Genomic DNA, 16,579 nt, shown 5'->3' on the forward strand with positions numbered 1-16,579 from the left:
GGCTGCTGGCAGTGCTGCCTGCAGGTGAGTGCCCTGTGTGTGGGGAGGGGGGGGTCCTGGCTTGTGAGCAGCACTCGTGGTGGCCGGAGGGTTGCCATACAGGTGGAGGGGTCGCAACTTGTAACGGCGTTTCTGAGCTGCCAGCTGTACTTGTTGGATTTCACACATCAATAAAACTTATATTTATAGCGTACCCTTCGGTTCCTTCCGAGTGGGCGTGGGGTCCGCGTGTGTCGGGATGCTGAGATGGCCGTGTGCTGCTGGGTGCCGAGATGCAGAGGGATGCGCAAAGCTGTGAGCGCGGGCTGTTCTCCCCAGGCAGCAACCCAGCTTTCGGCACCACCTCCCGGTATTACAAAAGCAGCTCTGCCCCCGGGCTCGTGGATGCGTGGCTGGACGCACGGCTGCGGCTCTGCTCCCGGCCGCCGTGCGGGGGCGAACCGGGCCGTGCCGTGCCGTGCCGTGCCGGGGCGGTGCTGCAGGAAGTCACCGCCACTTCGGAACCCTTCCCGGCTCAGGGAAGCGAAACGGGGCCGCGCTGCCCCAACCAGAACCCCGGGGAAGACGGCGGACGGTGGTGGCGGAGCAGAGGGAGGGCTGGGAGCCGGGTAAGGTGAGGATGGCAGAAAGCAGCGCGGTTCGAGCCCTGCTCGGCCTCTGCTTGGCTCATCGTTTCCTGCGCGCTGGAGTTTTCTCACCCTCCCCTCCCCCCCCCGTGCCTCAGTTTCCCTGCAAGCCGGACGCGCAGCGCGTGAGTCGGCGGCGGTTCGGCCCCGTCCTGCGGTGGGAGGTTGGGAGGGCAGCGCGTCCTCGGGCCGCCCTCGGGATCGTCCCGAACTGCTCAGCCCCTCGTCCGCAGCTGCAGGAGGGCGGGGAGAGCTGGGCTTGGCGCTGTTGCGCTATAAAGCTTTTAAAAAGTCGAGCTCCTTCCTCTCCAGCGCTTTTTCTCTCCGGGATGCGGTGCTATAGCTGAATCCAGGCTGATGACTTTTGGCCGTGGACCAGGAGGTAATGTTCCTCTGCCACTCGTGCCCCCAGTGAGTTCTGTGGATTCTGGGGGTAGGTAGGCTCACCCTGCAGGTGAGGACATCCTCAGTGCCCTGCTCCTTCTCAGCTGTCTGCTCTCTTTCAGGCAGAAGATGTCCCGAGCCATGCAGTACCACGGCTGGCTGCCCTGGGGCAGCTGGACACGGCTGTGTGGGTCCCAGCCTGGCTGCAGGGCAGCACGGTGTGTGTACCTCTGTGCTGCTTCGGGGCCAGGTGAGCTGTGACCCCAAAGCCACCTCGTTCCCAGGGTTGCGGTGTCCCTGCTGGAAGTCCATCCCCAGCTCTACAGGAGAGCCTGGGCAGTCTGTGTGTCACCTCTGCGGGGTGCTGAGCTGCTGAGCTCGGAGGTGTGAGCTCTGCTGGGCTGGGGGAGACTTCTGGTCAGTGCAGGAATGCTTCATCCCCACAGGTGCTGCAGGCAGCTGCTTCCACAGGAAGATCCTCCATGTGGGTGGCGCCTCCCTCCCCAGGTACAGTGGGATGTGGGTGGCTGAGCTGCTGCCTTGGGACCTTGGGGCTCTGTAGTCAGAGATGCTGCTTTGCCTGCACTAGCAAACCACACAGAGCCAACTCCTTGCCACTCTGAATTCAGCCCTTATCTGGCACTGCCTCATGGTGTCCCACCCTGCCCTTGGGGCTGCTGGCCCCTGCCCACCTCCCGATGCTTTCTTTCCTCTAGAAGGAGCTGTGTTCAGTACAAGGGAGGGTCTCAGGAGAACCGAGCCCAGCGCAGCTCCTCCCACCACGGCCTGGACCATCTCAGGAACGTGGCCTCATCTGGTAAGCTTGCCACCTTGTGCTGAGGAGGATGGAGGGTCCTGCACAGCTGCTGCCTTGGGCAGTGCAGGGTTCTGCCTCCTGCCTGCGCTTTCCCAAACTCCTGCCAGCAAGAAGCCATTGTATTGCCAAACACCTTTTTCCTCCCAGATGCTATTAAGAAACACCAGAAGAGCCTGTCTGCGTGGTTCAGCAACCAGCCCAACGAAGAGAGGCAGTTTGGCCCTTCCTTCTCACTAGACGCCGTCCACGTGGACCCAGTGATCCGGGAGAGCTCCCTGGAGCAGATCCTGAAGCCCTCACCTGACCTGACCATCCAGCACCAGCTCCAGCAGCCCTGCAGGCAGGTCATCAGCCTCCAGAATCTCTTTGACGTGGATGCCTGTGGGCGGCAGGTGAAGAACGTGGTGCTTTACGGCACCGTGGGCACAGGGAAGAGCACCCTCATCAAAAAGATGGTGGTAGACTGGTGCCATGGTCTCCTACCCCGCTTTGAGCTGGTTATCCCCTTCTCCTGTGAGGACCTGTCCTATAGTCACGTCCCTATCTCCCTGAGACGCCTCATCACCAAGAAGTACCAGCACCTCCGGGACGTGGTGCCGCTCCTGGGCTCTTCCAACCTCAAGGTGCTTTTCATCCTCAATGGGCTGGAGCGCCTCAACTTGGATTTCCGACTGGCTGGCACCGAGCTGTGCTGTGATGCCAATGAGCCTGTGCCTCCCTCTGCCATCGTGGTCAACCTGCTGCGGAAATACCTCCTGCCAGAGGTCAGTGGCTGCTGGGGTATTGCAGATTAAAGCCTTGTGCTAGTTCTTGTAGCCCAGCTTGGCTGCTAGTCAACTTGTAGCTTCTACCCCTGGCGGGACTCTCCATGCTGGTTTGTTGCTGGGGAATATTTGGGAGGCCTGGTAAGGTAAAGCAGGTAGTACCTGAGAATCAGTCCATGGGGTTGTTGCCTTCCAGACTCGGTTTATGTCTAGAAAGGGATGTGGAAAGCTCTTCTGTCCCCTCTGTCTGGGCCAGGTTTAAACCTTTGGGCAGCAGCTTCTCAGACCCCAGCTCCTGGGTGCTTCTGGATACGGGCTGTAGGTTTGGGATCCTGCTGAGATTAGATCAAAGGCAGCTCCAAACTCACCCAGCCCTCTGCTTCCAGGCCAGCATCATTGTGACGACGCGCCCATCTGCGGTGCGCCGGATCCCTGGTAAGTACGTGGGCCGCTATGCAGAGATCTGTGGCTTCTCAGACACCAACCTGCAGAAGCTGTACTTCCAGCTGCGCCTCAGCCAGCCTGGCTGTGACGGAGAGAACAACGTGGCCAGCCGCTCGGGCGAGCAGGATAACTTGGTGGAGATGCTGTCAAGGAACCTGGAGCGTCAAAACCAAATCGCTGCCGCCTGCTTCTTGCCCTCGTACTGCTGGCTGGTGTGCACCACGCTGCACTTCCTCTACTTCACCAGGACGGTGCCTCCCAGCCAGACCCTGAGTGGCATCTACACCAGCTTCCTGCGGCTCAACTTCAGCGGGGAGGTGCTGGATAGCACTGACCCCACCAAAATCTCCATGATGAAATACGTGGCCAAGACGGTGGGCAAGCTGGCCCACGAAGGGGTGATGTCCCGCAAGACCAGCTTCACAGAGGAGGATCTGCAGCAGTGCTTTGAGGTGGAGATGAAGACTGAAAGTGAGCTCAATCAGCTGGAGGTCTTCCGCAGTGATGTCTTCCGCTTCTTCCTCACGCCGTGCGTGCAGCCAGGCAAGGAGCACACCTTTGTCTTCACCATCCCTGCAATGCAGGAGTACCTGGCGGCCCTGTACGTGGTGCTGGGTGAGAAGAAGACCCTGGTGCAGAAAGTGGGGAAGGAGGTGTCGGAGATCATCGGGAAAGTGAGCGAAGATGCCGCTGTGGTGCTGAGCATCATCTCCAAAGTTCTCCCCCTGCGCTTCCTGCCGGTGCTCTTCAACCTGCTCAAGATGTTCCCTCGCTTCTTCTCACGGCTGAGTGGGAAGGGCCAGGACACCATCGCCCGCACCATGGCAGAGGAGCTGTTCAAAGAGGAGGATTACTACAATGATGACGTCTTGGATCAAATCAATTCCAGCATCTTGGGCGTGGAGGGCCCCATGCGGCATCCTGATGAGGCCGCCGATGATGAAGTCTTTGAGCTCTTCCCCATCTTCATGGGTGGGATCCTGTCCCGCCGGAACCGTGCCATCCTGGAGCAGCTGGGCTGCTCCATCAAGAACCTGGCAGCCTTTGAGATTGCCAAGGCCATGAAGAAGACTGTCATCAGGAACAGCCGCAAAGGGCTGCCCCCCTCCGAGCTGATGGACTACCTCTTCTTCCTGCACGAGTTCCAGAATGAACGCTTCACAGCTGAGGCCATCCGCTCCCTCCGCACCGTCAACCTCTCCTCCGTCAAGATGACCCCTCTCAAGTGCTCTGTTCTGGCTTCTGTCATGGGCAGCACGAGCCATGAGGTGGAGGAGCTGAATCTGACCTCCTGCAACCTTGACACCGGCAGCTTGAGGACTCTTTTCCCCGTCCTGCTGCGGTGCAAGTTTCTCCAGTGAGTACCGCCTGCTGCTGCCCCTGGGCGCTGTGCCCATCGCAGGGATTCGCAAGGAGCCACGTTGAAGGCAGGGCATGCCTTTGTTTACAGTCAGAGCGTATCACGGGGAGGGACTACAGCTTCCGAGATGCAATGCTCCACCAGCAGCCCTGCTCAGGCACTGCACGCTGGGACTTGTAGTCCCATCACCCCTCCCTAGGGCAGCGGTCTGCGCCTGGCGCTGCAGGCTGGAATGCGCCTCCCTGCCCTTCCTCAGCACCCGGAGCCGCATAGCATCGCTTCGTGGCTCGCTCAGGGCAGGAGATAAGCAGCCCAGATTGTCCCGGTCCGTTGGTAAACCTGCAATCTGCTCATTGCCCAGGGGGCGGCGAGCCGTGCTCGGCAGAGATGGACGCAGCTGTGCGGCTGGGCTGTGCAGTGCTTCCTTCCTGCGGATGCTCTGGAGGGCTCGGTGGGGTCCTGCTCCCTCCTGAGACCCTCAGGCACCCCAGCGGCACCCGGATCCCCTTCCTCTCCCTCTCTTTTGCTGGTGCTGGCTCTGCTGGCTGATGCTACCCGTCCACTGGGGCAGCTGCTGTGGGCTTGCTTGTGGAGAGGGAGCCTTGGGTGACCTTGTATGGGGAAGCCGGGTAGGACGGTGGTGGGATGGATGGGGTGAATGGCCCCACGGCAGATGCTTCGATCCTGCCACCACCCCTTTCTTTTGCTCTGCACCAGTCTGCAGCTCAACAGCCTGGGCCCTGATGCCTGCAAGGAGATCCGTGACCTGCTCCTGCACGACAAGTGTGCAGTGAGCAACCTGCGGTGAGTACTGCCCCATCCTCACCCCAAACCCGGCTGCATGCTGCAGGCAGCACCCTGACCTCACATCCCTGCAGGCTGGGGAACAACCCCATAGGTGAGCAGGGGGCACAGTACCTGGCTGAGGCGCTGGCAGGCAACCGCTCACTGACCCACCTGTCCCTGCTGCACACTGCGCTGGGAGACCGTGGTGTGGAGCTGATCGCCCAGCACCTGACTGAGAACCAGCAGCTTCAGGAGCTCAACCTGGGCTACAACTCCCTGACAGACACGGCTGCCCTGCATGTGGTGGAGGTGGCCAAAAAGCACGCGACGCTGGACAAAGTGCAGTGAGTTCATCCCATCCTTTTCCTTCGCTCTTGCAGGGGACGCTGCGAGCCAGCATCCCTCTCTGCAGCAGAAAGCCCCGCATCCCTCCTCCCAGCCCTCAGCATCTCCTTTTACCCCATAGTTTATATTTCAATGACATCAGTGAGGATGGCAAGAGGGCACTCGACAGCCTGCGCATGGACCGGGACGGTGTCAGGGCACTGGTCTTCCTCACGGCAGGCACTGATGTCTCTGATTACTGGTCCAGCATCCTGAACGTGGTGCACAAGAATCTGCCTTTCTGGGACCGCGAAAGGGTTCGGCAGCACCTAACCATCATCCTGCAGGACCTGGAGAGCAGCCGGAGGCAGACGGTCAACCCCTGGAGGAAAGCCAAGTTCCTACGGGTGGAGAGCGAGGTGAAGAAGATGCTGGGGAAACTCCAGCATGGGACCATTTGAGCTGCTGGAGAGTGCAGTGCCTCACCGGCACCCTTATCACAGTGGAGATGCCCAGCGGTTGGGTGCTGCAGAAGCTGTTGAAGGTGCTGGGTATGTGGGGCCAGGCTGAAATATGGCACAAAGCCCAGGTGTGAATGGGACTTGTCTTCTGGGCTTGGACTCAAGTTTGCTTGTGAAACCTTTGGTAGCATTAAAGTGCACCGCTTTGTTTCCTGGTGTCCGTCTTCCCCACCGTGGGACACCCAGGGGCTGTTTCTGAGCCCCAGGTGCTGGTTGAGCTCCCAGCACTGCTGGGTGAGGGCTGGCACTGCCAGGGCTGGGAGGGCAGGGGAAACTCGGAGCTGTTTAACCATTAAACATGGGGCGTCTTGGAGAAGGCGGGGACGCCGTGCTTCCCTGCCACTTCACCCTGTACCTTGCTCCCTCTCGAATTCGCTGCAGCCATGAAGCAAACGGAAGGTATGTGCTGGGGCTGCAGGGCTTCGTCCCACAGAGACCCTTCCTCGTGTGCGTGTCTCCAGGCTCTGCTTCTTCATGGAGCAAAACAGTGTCAGAGCCACGGAAAGGAGCTGCGGGCACCCAGAAAAATGCCGATGGGCTGAAGGGGGGCATTGGCAGGAATCCCCTCTCCAAGGGTTTGGTGGTGTTGGAGGGTTTTTGGGGAGGTGTGCAGGGGAATGCTGCTTTCTCTGTCTCTGGGGCCCTGGTTACTTTCCTCACCCCCATCCAAAAGTCCTGAGGGGCTGTGCAGACCCTGCACACCATGTGAACAGATGAGCCCTGAGCACCCAGCTCTGTTCCCAGCTCGCTACCCTCTGTGCTGACCTCTCCTCTCCCTCTGCAGGGCTCGAGGGCGACAAAGCATCCATCATGTAAGTGCTGTGCTCCCCCCCTGGCCCCACAGCTGGGCAGTGCAGGGGTGGTGTGGGCTATGACTGTCAGTCCCAGGAATGTTTTTCACAACAAGAGAGTTATAGAGGCAATCCCAAAGTGACATCCCTCTTGGTTTCCCCTAGGGAAAACCACAGCTGTGGCCCCAGCAGGAATGGGGGTCCTATGGAGGGGCAGGGGAACGTGATGGGGCTGCTCTAATGTGGCCTCTCCTACCCTTTATCATTGCAGAAAATTTGAATTTAACCCCAAAGATGGGATTGACAACCCCGCCTTGTCACTGGCTGAGGACACTGGTAAATATGTGGGTTTCCCCCATCAGCGTGGGGTCAGGCAACTCTGGTCACCCCCGGGGCACTGCAGGGAGGTGAATGCCTACAGTAGAGAGGAACGGGGAGACCATGGCCCTGTTAGCATCTCTGCTGTCCTGCTCACGGGCCGTGTCCCCATGCAGATGGCGAGGCCATGGGGGAACCCCGCTTCTACCTGCTGAGCAAGGGCAGCACAGAGACCTTCGGCTTCTGCCTGCATGAGGAGCTGGGCTGCCGGGGCCACATCATCCGGCAGGTTGAACTGGGGGGGCTGGCCCAGCGCCGGGGGCTGCAGGATGGGGATCGGCTCCTCCAGGTCAACGGCCTCTTCGTGGACCACATGGAGCACCACCGGGTAAGCCACGAGCATCCTTGGAATGTGGGAACACCTGGGTACCCCCAGCTGGGCACAGAGGGAGTGCAGGATGCTGGCCTCACCGGAGGAGAACTGTGCTCGGGGTCTGCAGCCTGGCCCCTTGCAGGTGGTGCAGAAGATCAAGGCCAGTGGGAACCAGGTCCTGCTGGCAGTGCTGGATGGCGACTCCTACGAATCAGCCAAAGCGTTGGGCAGAGATCTGTCCCAAATGCTGCCTGCTGACATCCGCCCGCGACTTTGCCACATCACACGAGACAAAAGTGGTTTTGGTTTCAGCGTGTCGGGGCCAGAAGGTAGGGAGGCAGCTGGCACTGCCAGCCCGCAGCATCACCCACTTGGAGCATCACCCTGCATGCTGCAGCCTGCTCCTCTTGTAGGTGTCAAGGGCACGTTCCAGCTGTCAGTGCGGCAGGACGGGCCGGCGGAGAGAGCTGGAGTGCCATCAGGCTCCTGGCTCCTGGAGCTGAATGGGCACAGTGTCAGGAGCTGCTCACACACCCAGCTTGCCCGAAAGGTGTGTGTGTGTGTGCTCTGGTGCTGGGTACAAGACTGGGGCTGGTTGTGGTGCTGGGCATCATGTGTGTTTCCTCCAGTTCAAGCAGAGTGGCAGCAAGGTGACACTGCTGGTGGCATCTGGCCCAGTGGAGGAGTTTTACCGCCTGCGGGGACTGCAGGTGACAGCTGCCCTGGCAGACACCTCCTGGCTGCCCTTCAAGGCTCGGGAGCTGCACATGGTGAAAGGTGACGCTGGCTATGGGTTCTTGCTCAAGGAGGATGACTATGGCTCGGGGGATGTAGGTAAGGGAGCTGATCCCACCTGCACTCAGGGGCAGTAGTGCTGGGATGCTCTCTGAATGCCTTGGTAAGTATCTCTCCTCTCTCATCCCTGCAGGCCAGTTCCTATGGGACATAGACGCGGGGTTGCCAGCTGAGCAGGCAGGGATGAAGGAAGGGGACCGTGTCCTGGCTGTGAATGGTGAGAGCATTGAGGGCTTGGACCACCAGGAGACAGTACTGAGGATCCGTGCACACAAGGAACAGGTGACAATGCTGGTCATCGACCCTGCCAGCGATGCGTTCTACCGCTCGGTACGTGCTGCGGAACGCACAGCCTGCAAGGTGGATCCCTCACCCCCAGACCTGCATAGTGAGGTCCCCTCCAAGACCTCCAGCTTGCCAAGGAGCTCCAGGAGTTGCATGGCTCACCCATGATGCTCTTGCAGATAGGGCTGTCTCCTCTGCTGTTCCTCGATGATGGTGACCCTGCCTTGGGCTCCTGCACGCCCTCCCTGCCCTCTCCCAGCAACTCCCCTGGGCTCTGTCACATCGACGTGGGACCAAAGAGACCTGGCTCCTGGCTGATGACTGCTGCCAACAGCATAACCATCACACAGGTAAAAAACTTTCACTGAGCTGCTCTGAGTCTGGCATCCTCCTACCCTGTGCCCTCTCTGCTGAACTCCTGGCACTATGGGGCTGGTGGGAGTGTGCTGCCTACCTGTCCCTGCTGTGTCCCTGCAGAGCCCATGCAGAGAGGAGCAGAGGCGGCTGCGCCATGCATTCTAGCAGCCTGGAGCACCCTGCCTCCAGCCAGGATCCCATGCAGCACTGCTGATATACCCAGAGAACACAAGGATTGTAATTATGGACAGCACTGCATCTCTGCTCCTGGGATAGAACTGCCAGTATCACACCTACCAGAGACTCATTTCCACTGGCCAAGATTGGCCTCAAGCTTTTATTGAATGTAGCGATAACCTGAAGACAGTCCCACACCTCCAGGGCTATCTGAAGACATAATGCTCCAGGCTCTGGATTGCTCCCAGGAGAGCCAAGGCACTGCCCTCCGTGCCATGACCTGGGGGGCTGAACTTTGGGCCAAGGGGAAAAGGGTGCTGGAGGAACCCCCCAGCTCTCATCTGGGCTCAGGTCTGCCCTGCATGGACATCTCCCTCATGCTTCTCCTCTGCAAACTGCTGGGTGGTACCTGCCCCCATCACAGCACTGTTCCCATGTCACCGCTTTGGAGAGTGATTAAAGGACAAATCCACGCTGCCGTTCACGTGAGTGGTGTGCTGGGGGGTCTGTCATTCAGCAGCATGTCCCAGGGACAGACAGAACCCTGGGGCAGCTGTGCTGATAGAGGCTGAGAGCCTGTCGTCTCTTAGGTGGTCCCTGAGTGCTATATTTCCAGAGGGTTGAGGCCAAACTCCTGCAGGAGCTGCTTGTGCTCCAGGCAGATGGTTGTGCCTTCCTCCTCCCAGTGCTGCCTGGCTTCTGCCATCTTGCCCAGCACAAGGTCCAGGCTATCCTAGTTGGGGGAGAGGGTGATGAGGGGGGGGAACTGTGTTGAGGGGAACCACCCACAGCCGCATCCTTGCTCACGTGGAAGATCTTCTCGTACTCCCTCTGCATGATGTCCATTCTGCCTTGCAGCTGGGCGATGGTCCTGTCCCTTTCTGCAAGTGCTTTGGTGGCAGTCTGCTGGGTATGCTGGCTTTCCTGCAGCCTGGTGGCTGTGGGGTGTTGTGGACAAAGGCAGGGGACGCTGTGTGGGCATCGAGGGTGCGGTACAGCCCCCACCCCAGGGTTTGGGATGGAGTGGGATCACAGCATCCCCTTTGCAGTCAGTATCCCAAGCTCAGGGATGCTCTGGGACCAGGGTCAAGCTTTGCCTTCAGCTGCTGCTTGGCAGACAGCACAGGGCGAATATCTCCTGTTTCCCCTGCTCCCCCAAATGAATGCTTTCCTGCCCAGGAGTGAACAAACCCATTCCCATCCCACTAGTGACAGGCAGAGATGCCAAGGCCATACCCAGCTGTTCCTGCAGGCTTTTCACTTTTGCCTCCAGGCGCTGGCTGTGTGCTGCTGTCTGCTTCTGCAGCTCCTGGTATTGCCGGGTCATTTCTGGGAGCCAAAGAGAGGAGAAGGGGACAAATGGTGACAATAGGAGGGACAAGCAGGCAGTCCCTGTGCTGGGAACCCAGAACCTGTGGCCAGGCAGGGCTCCAGCAAGCGGGAATTGAGGGTTTCTCTTGCAGGCTGTGCACCTAGAGTGGCCAAGCCCCCTCTCCCTGTCCCACTGGGCTGTGGCAGGGGCAGGAGGGAGCCCTGGGGAGGGGGGTGGAAAGTTAGTTCAACCTCTGCTGAGCGTGGGAGAGTGAAAATGAGCACGGAGTTTTGCATGTGGCAAAGACCGCAAACCTCTGGCTGAGGTTTTACCTCTGCTAAAACCATCTCCTTCTCAAATGCTGAAGGAAGCAGCGAGACAGTGACTTCTGCAGGCTGTGGTCTGCTCTGTGTCTGAGCCCAGCAGCTGGGGTGCAGAGCCAGAGCCTCGGCATGCCAATGGCATGGGTGCTTTGGGGCTGAGCAGAACAGGATGATGGGAGAGGTGGGTGAGCTTGGCTGGCATCCGTGGCTGGCACTGAGGTGTGGGATTCCTGCACCTGCCCCTTCCCACCCCATCCATTACCTTCATGCATGTCTCGCTTGTCATCCTGCGCCCGTTCCAGTGCCTGCTCCAGCTCCCACAGCCTCCGCCGGAGCCCATCAGTGTCAGCCCTCGTCTGCCAGGCCACATCCCTCCAGTGAACTGCAAGACACAGTGCTGCTGTGAGGGCAGCGTGCTGCTGGGGGTGACCCACTGGGATCCAGCCCTTTGAGCATACTGGAGCCTGTGGCTGTATTCAAACCATAGGGCGAGATGCCCTGCCCAGCATTTTGGTCCAGCACTGCATCTTTCCTAACTTTTCCTTGCTTGCAAGCATGCCCCTGGCTCCTCCCCATCTTACCTGGGTGCTGTTGCAGCCTGTCAGCCTCCAGCGCTGCTCTCCTGGATGTGGCTGCAGCTTGGCTTTCTGCTGCCATAGGGGAGGAAGAAGGGACGGGGTCAGAATTAGCTGGTTGGTGGGGCTTGGCCCAGGGATACTGCGAGCTGTCAGATGGCCTGGGGGCAGCCTGCCTGGAGATGTTCAACCCAGGAAAACTTGGCTGGGACATGCCTCCAGCTGAAACACCAGTGTCAGGGCTGTGTTTGTGCAGACAAAGAATCAGGGTGTAGCTGGTTTTACTTGAAGTGGCCTCCCTGGGAGAGATGCATGCGAGGTTGGGATTGAAAGCTGAGATTTCATGGTGAAGATGGGGAAGTCGCTGGGGTCCTTAGCACACCGAGGTTCAGGGATCCTTCCAAACCCCTACCCATGTTCCTCCAGTACACACCTCCAGTTGGAGCTCTGTAGGAGGAGCTAGGGCCTGGTGGAGCCTCTGTGTTTGAGCCCCCACCCAGGTCCCACTGAGCTGCAGGGTGCGGTGGGATGCAGGATGCTTGAGCACAGCCCAGACCCCGCTGCCTCCTGTTTCTAATCAGGCACATCAGGAAGTATCAGAGGACAGAAAAGAGGGGCATGCCCCTGCTGGCTTTAATCTGCAAGCCCCCAGACTCACCTGCTGCATTTCTCTTTTTGTGTAGCTTCACTCCTTTTTTCCTCTTCCCTTTGCCCTTTGGAGGCATTCTTCTGGCAAAGCAGGGAGCACAATCCCTCAGGACACAGCAGCTGCCTCCAAGCCAAGTTGTTGTTGTAGCAACTGTGTGCACAGTGAGGGCAGGTTGCCTGGCCCCGCACCCGCCTCCGCCTTGCAGCAGCTGAGCATTTCTCTCCTGTGACACAGGCATGGGCCACACACACCCAGCACAGCAGTGCTGGAGTGGTCTAAAGCCAACCCCACTGCCAGAACTCAGCTGGCTGGGTTTGGCTGTAGGATGTGGCTCCCACAAGTTTGGGTGGATTCTGTCCTATGTGTGTCCCAGAGCTTTAGTCCTGCAGCAGCCCTGCCACTGCAGGGATGGAGTGGGAAAGGTGATGCCCCCATGTCACAGCCTGAGACAAGCCCAGCATCTTCCTCCCTGCCTGCCCTGCCTCTCCCCTCTGGCACACCCTCCTGCTTGCTCTCCTGCTTGCTGCAGTGATTTTTGCCCTGGGGACTGTGGCTAGATTTGGATTCTCTTTATAAAACAGGACAGGAAGGAAGGGAGGGGATTTCAAACAGTTATTTCTGCTCAGGATGTGATTCACCCGAAACACCTGGGAGCGTATAGGTGAGATTTGCTCAGTGGGACCTAAACCTTGCTGTATGGGCAGGGCAGCAGGAGCAGTGAGCTGGCAGAGGCTCTGCATAGGAATAGAATCATAGAGTCATTAGTGTTGGAAAAGACCAATAAGCTCATCAAATCTAACCATAAGTCCGTCCCCACCATGCCCACTAAATCATGTTCCCAAGTGCTGCATCTCCACCATTCTGGGGCACCTCTAGGGATGGTGACCCCACCACTTCCCTGGGCAGCCTGTTCCAATGTCTGACTGCTCTTTCTGAGAATCATTTTTTTCTAAAATCCAACTTGAACGCCACAGCCCCTTCTGCAGGGAGGGGACAGCAACCTTTCCTTGAAGCCTTGCACATGAACACAGCCATGACTTGGGGTGAGGCTTGCCCAGAGCAGCAGATGGTCAGGAGTGCAATTGCTCCAGCATGCTCTCTGATCTCTTTGGATTGGGGCCATGGTGATTTTTCTCTTTGGCTCCACAAAGCCAGTGGAACCCTCCCCATCCCTTTCCCCAGGTACTTGTGGTATCCTGCAGCTGGCCAGGGCACCCTCCGGTGGTCAATCCGGCTTGACTATTAGCCAGAATCCATTAACATCTAATGGGAAAAGCCTCAGAAACACGGCCTCAATAAACGTTGACATATTTGAGGTCAATATAATCCTTAAGAAAATTTGCCCAGGTAATTAAAGCCAGACAAGGAGCTGCCTGTCCCAGAAATATACACTAAGCTCTACGAAAGGCAGTAAAATCAAGACAGAGAGCTTTCGAACCATTCGACACAAGGCTCCCAGCTGGTGCTGGGTGCTGCTTCACATCGCCCTGCTCATCCCAGGCCCTGCACAACTGGTTGGCAGCCTGCAGGCCAGGGGTATCAGAGCATTGCTGCAGTCTCTCTTCCCCTTGCAGCCCACGCCGTGATGCTGACGCAGGTTTGCAGCAGCCCTGCCTGTCACAGAGGAAGCGTTCTGGCTGGAAAGGGAGCTGAAAAGAGGATCTGAAGGCGGCACGGAAACAGAACTGAGCTCACTTTCGAGCTCATGTTGTAATTTCCAAAGGCCTGCTGCTGTCAGCCGTGTCAAAACACAGACGTACCCATGGCATGGCCTGCTTTCCTCTCCCTGCTCCCATGCCCTGGTGCAATGCTGGCCCTGTTATGGAGGGAGATGCCACCATGCCACCAAAGTCCACCCCGTGCCTTAGGATGGCACCAGAGATCTGCTTCACTTCGGTTCTGCTTCCGCAGACGGAGCAGAGCCCACGGCCTTCTGTCCTCTGTGCCAGCAGCCTCCACAGTTCTGGTTGCTGTGCTGCAGGCCTGGCCGGCACCAAGGGCACAACCACTGTGAGGTGATGGTAGGGCGGGTTCTGAGGGGAATGGCGCACACGGGCACGGGGAAGCTCTCTGCCGGAACAGGACGCTACTTCCCGCTTTCAACGCTTGTCAGTTCTTTATTTTGGGGAAAAGGGAAGCTGGTTTTTAGAAAGGGGAAATCATCGCTTGTGCAAGACCCGCAAAACAGAGCGGAACGGCCTGAGGGCAACGCGCCGCCAGCGGGACCCGTTCCCATGGCGACACCGCCCCACCCCGCCCGCACTAAACATGGCCGCCGCGCCGCCCTCACGCTGCTCTGTGCACGCTCCGAATCGACGGGGCGGGTCCTGCCGCTCGGCCCTCCGCTCGTCCCCTTCCTACTGGGCGCTGACGCCAGCCAATGGGCAGCGGCTCCTCCCCGGAGGAGGGGGCGGAGCGTGGCGCGCGGAGGGGGCGGCCCGCCAATCAGCGCGCGGCGTGGCCGGGGCGGAGGGCGGAGCGGCGCTGGAGCCGGGCGCCCCCCGCCGCCGCCGCCACCGCCCGCGGCTCGCTCTGCCGCCGCCCGCCCGGCCCGGCCCGCGGAGCTCCTCACGGCCGTCAGCCCCGCAGGGCCGCGGCCCGGTGCCGCTCGGGGTGGGGGCGGCTGTGGGCTCTCGGTCGGCCGCCCCCGCGCTGCCCTCATGTCGGCTCCGTTGAAGAAGGGCCCCGGGGGGCTGATCGGGCTGATGAAGGACGCCTTCCAGCCGCATCACCACCACCTCGGCCCGCATCAGCCCGGCGCCGTGGATAAAAAGATGGTGGAGAAGTGCTGGAAGCTGATGGATAAGGTGGGCCCGGGCGGGGGGTGGCACGGGGGGGACTCGAGGGGTGGGCCGGGCTTTGGGTTGGAGCCGTGGGACGCGATGGGGCGAGGCTGTACAGCGCCGTGCTGCGATCTGATGGGATTGGGGCCGCACTGCTGGAACGGCCACGAAATGCTGCGTAAAAGCCTTTGCGAAAATAGAATCAGATCTAACGATAAGCACTCAAACCTCGCGGTGTGGGAATGGAGGGGGACCTCTTCCAATCCCAGGTTTCGGTGCTGGGGTCGGGCATTCCCCTCGTGTGGCCTTCGTGCTTCCAGGAAACGGCCATGGGCACAGCAGGGCGGCCTGGAGCTGTGGCCCTGTGTGCTGCTGGGAGAGATCCTGGTGAGCAGCACGTCGTGGGTTCTCGTGGAGTGTATAGGGTCGCTCAGTAAGCGAGCATAGAATCATAGAACGGCCTGGGTTGAAAATGCTCATCCAGTTCCAACCCCCTGCTGTGTGCAGGGTCACCAACCAGCAGCCCAGGCTGCCCAGAGCCACATCCAGCCTGGCCTTGAATGCCTGCAGGGATGGGGCATCCACAGCCTCCTTGGGCAACCTGTTCCAGTGCCTCACCAGGCTCTGAGTGAAAAACACAGGTATTGTGGTTGTGCAGGAAATAAAAACGTCTGATGTGTTTTTCCCTGCGACTGTGATAATTCTTATTGCTGTCGAGAGCTGGGGTTATGCTTGGTGTGCTGCAGACTACAGTGTGTGGTGGATTTTGCTGGATTCAAGGCAGGAGGACAGCCATGAGGAGCAGCACAGCCTCGGTGCAAAGATCCCAGCAGTTCCTGGGGGGTGTCACCCTCCCCCAGGAGCACAGCGTAGCTCCCTCCTTCATCCTATTACCCCCTGGGTTTATGCATTTCACCTCTTTTCTCTCTTTTCCATTGCGTTGATGCATGCAGTGTCTGAATCTCCTGCAGTCGGTGCTGTGGAAGGCAGGGTAGGTGACTTTCTTCAAGACGTATTAAATGATGCTCGTGCCAGGAAATCACTTTGCGTTGGCTGGCTCCACAAAAGACACGGTTTATGGTTGCACCCTGCTGGATTTGTGATGAGCTTTGATCACCTTCTGCAGAGAGAGACTGGGATCCAGCGTGAAGTCTTTTGAGAAGTGCCAGTGGCTGCCTCTGACACACACTGAGGGCATAAGTATAAGGGCTGAGGTGGGAAGACTGGTTTGAAGATGAGCACAGAAATGTGATTCTGTTGGGAATAAGTTCAACTTGCAGGCACAACTTATAGGAATGCAAATCTTCCTTTTTGCTCCTGTGATATAGAGGTGAATGTCAGTCTGTGTTTGCCTAGATGAGGTGGGCTTTTCTAAGGAAAAGGCTGGCTTGCAGACACTTAGGTGTTCTGGATTGTGGTGGGCTGTTTTGGGTATGCATTCATGACACATCTATGTGAGCCATCCTTGGCTATCCCCCATCTCCACAATGAAACCACTAACAAAAAAGCCCAGATAAGGGTATGATTGTTTGCCCCAAGTCAGAGGAAAAGCTAAAAGCACCGGCTTCCCAGTTCTGCTCCTAAGCAACACCTGAAAGCTCTGGCTCTAGGCTTAATTTTTTGAGTCTTAGCTCATTGTGCAGCGTTATGGGAGCAGGAGGAAGATCTGATGTTGAAAAGCCTCTCTGATTTCAGTTAGCTTTAGCTGTGTAAATGGACACTGAGAGTTGAAAATTTGTGTAGGAAATGCCAGGCCTTCATACAGTGGCTGTGAATCCAGTGGTGAGAAGGGGTGCGTGGGAGCTATCGAAAGTG

The 16,579-nt window shown here is 58.7% G+C and overlaps 4 protein-coding genes across 11 annotated transcripts in view; 3 read left to right on the forward strand and 1 right to left on the reverse strand.

Moving 5' to 3' along the window:
• Nucleotides 1–272: 272 nt before the first annotated feature.
• Nucleotides 273–6,176, forward strand: NLRX1 (NLR family member X1). Of its 4 annotated transcripts, none has more exons than XM_031599840.2 (10): nucleotides 480–613; nucleotides 939–1,008; nucleotides 1,133–1,260; nucleotides 1,457–1,517; nucleotides 1,727–1,827; nucleotides 1,975–2,591; nucleotides 2,978–4,392; nucleotides 5,113–5,199; nucleotides 5,274–5,525; nucleotides 5,648–6,176. In XM_031599840.2, the coding sequence occupies exons 3-10, from the start codon at nucleotides 1,140–1,142 to the stop codon at nucleotides 5,964–5,966; spliced, it is 2,973 nt and encodes a 990-aa protein (XP_031455700.2). In that variant the 5' UTR covers nucleotides 480–613; nucleotides 939–1,008; nucleotides 1,133–1,139; the 3' UTR covers nucleotides 5,967–6,176. The 4 variants fall into 4 exon arrangements, with proteins under 4 accessions (XP_031455698.2, XP_089979724.1, XP_031455700.2 ...); XM_090123597.1 differs by having other exon boundaries at nucleotides 593–608; XM_031599838.2 differs by lacking the exon at nucleotides 939–1,008 and having other exon boundaries at nucleotides 273–613.
• On the forward strand, nucleotides 5,922–9,606 carry NHERF4 (NHERF family PDZ scaffold protein 4). Of its 2 annotated transcripts, none has more exons than XM_031599841.2 (10): nucleotides 5,922–6,056; nucleotides 6,811–6,838; nucleotides 7,089–7,153; nucleotides 7,312–7,523; nucleotides 7,651–7,837; nucleotides 7,922–8,058; nucleotides 8,138–8,342; nucleotides 8,437–8,633; nucleotides 8,768–8,938; nucleotides 9,066–9,606. In XM_031599841.2, the coding sequence occupies exons 1-10, from the start codon at nucleotides 6,014–6,016 to the stop codon at nucleotides 9,108–9,110; spliced, it is 1,290 nt and encodes a 429-aa protein (XP_031455701.2). In that variant the 5' UTR covers nucleotides 5,922–6,013; the 3' UTR covers nucleotides 9,111–9,606. The 2 variants fall into 2 exon arrangements, with proteins under 2 accessions (XP_031455701.2, XP_089979731.1); XM_090123605.1 differs by lacking the exon at nucleotides 5,922–6,056 and adding an exon at nucleotides 6,274–6,425.
• On the reverse strand, nucleotides 9,583–13,649 carry DRC12 (dynein regulatory complex subunit 12 homolog). Of its 4 annotated transcripts, none has more exons than XM_031599842.2 (6): nucleotides 11,991–13,649; nucleotides 11,339–11,407; nucleotides 11,020–11,139; nucleotides 10,359–10,451; nucleotides 9,930–10,060; nucleotides 9,583–9,855 (listed from the first exon to the last, which is right to left on the reverse strand). In XM_031599842.2, exons 1-6 carry the CDS (start codon nucleotides 12,217–12,219, stop codon nucleotides 9,727–9,729), a joined length of 771 nt encoding a protein of 256 aa, XP_031455702.1. In that variant the 5' UTR covers nucleotides 12,220–13,649; the 3' UTR covers nucleotides 9,583–9,726. The 4 variants fall into 4 exon arrangements, with proteins under 4 accessions (XP_031455702.1, XP_089979734.1, XP_089979733.1 ...); XM_090123608.1 differs by having other exon boundaries at nucleotides 11,339–11,404; nucleotides 11,991–12,127; XM_090123607.1 differs by having other exon boundaries at nucleotides 9,583–10,060; nucleotides 11,339–11,404.
• An 864-nt stretch (nucleotides 13,650–14,513) lies between these two features.
• Nucleotides 14,514–16,579, forward strand: part of CBL (Cbl proto-oncogene) — a 34,323-nt gene continuing 32,257 nt past the window's right edge. The window contains exon 1 of the mRNA XM_031599837.2: nucleotides 14,514–14,788. Within this exon, the coding sequence (XP_031455697.2) occupies nucleotides 14,642–14,788 (147 nt within the window). The 5' untranslated portion in view covers nucleotides 14,514–14,641. The remainder of the gene's footprint in view (nucleotides 14,789–16,579) is intronic.

The sequence above is a fragment of the Phasianus colchicus genome, chromosome 23, assembly GCF_987193195.1.
Source record: "Phasianus colchicus chromosome 23, bPhaCol1.hap1.1, whole genome shotgun sequence".
Lineage (NCBI taxonomy): Eukaryota > Metazoa > Chordata > Aves > Galliformes > Phasianidae > Phasianus > Phasianus colchicus.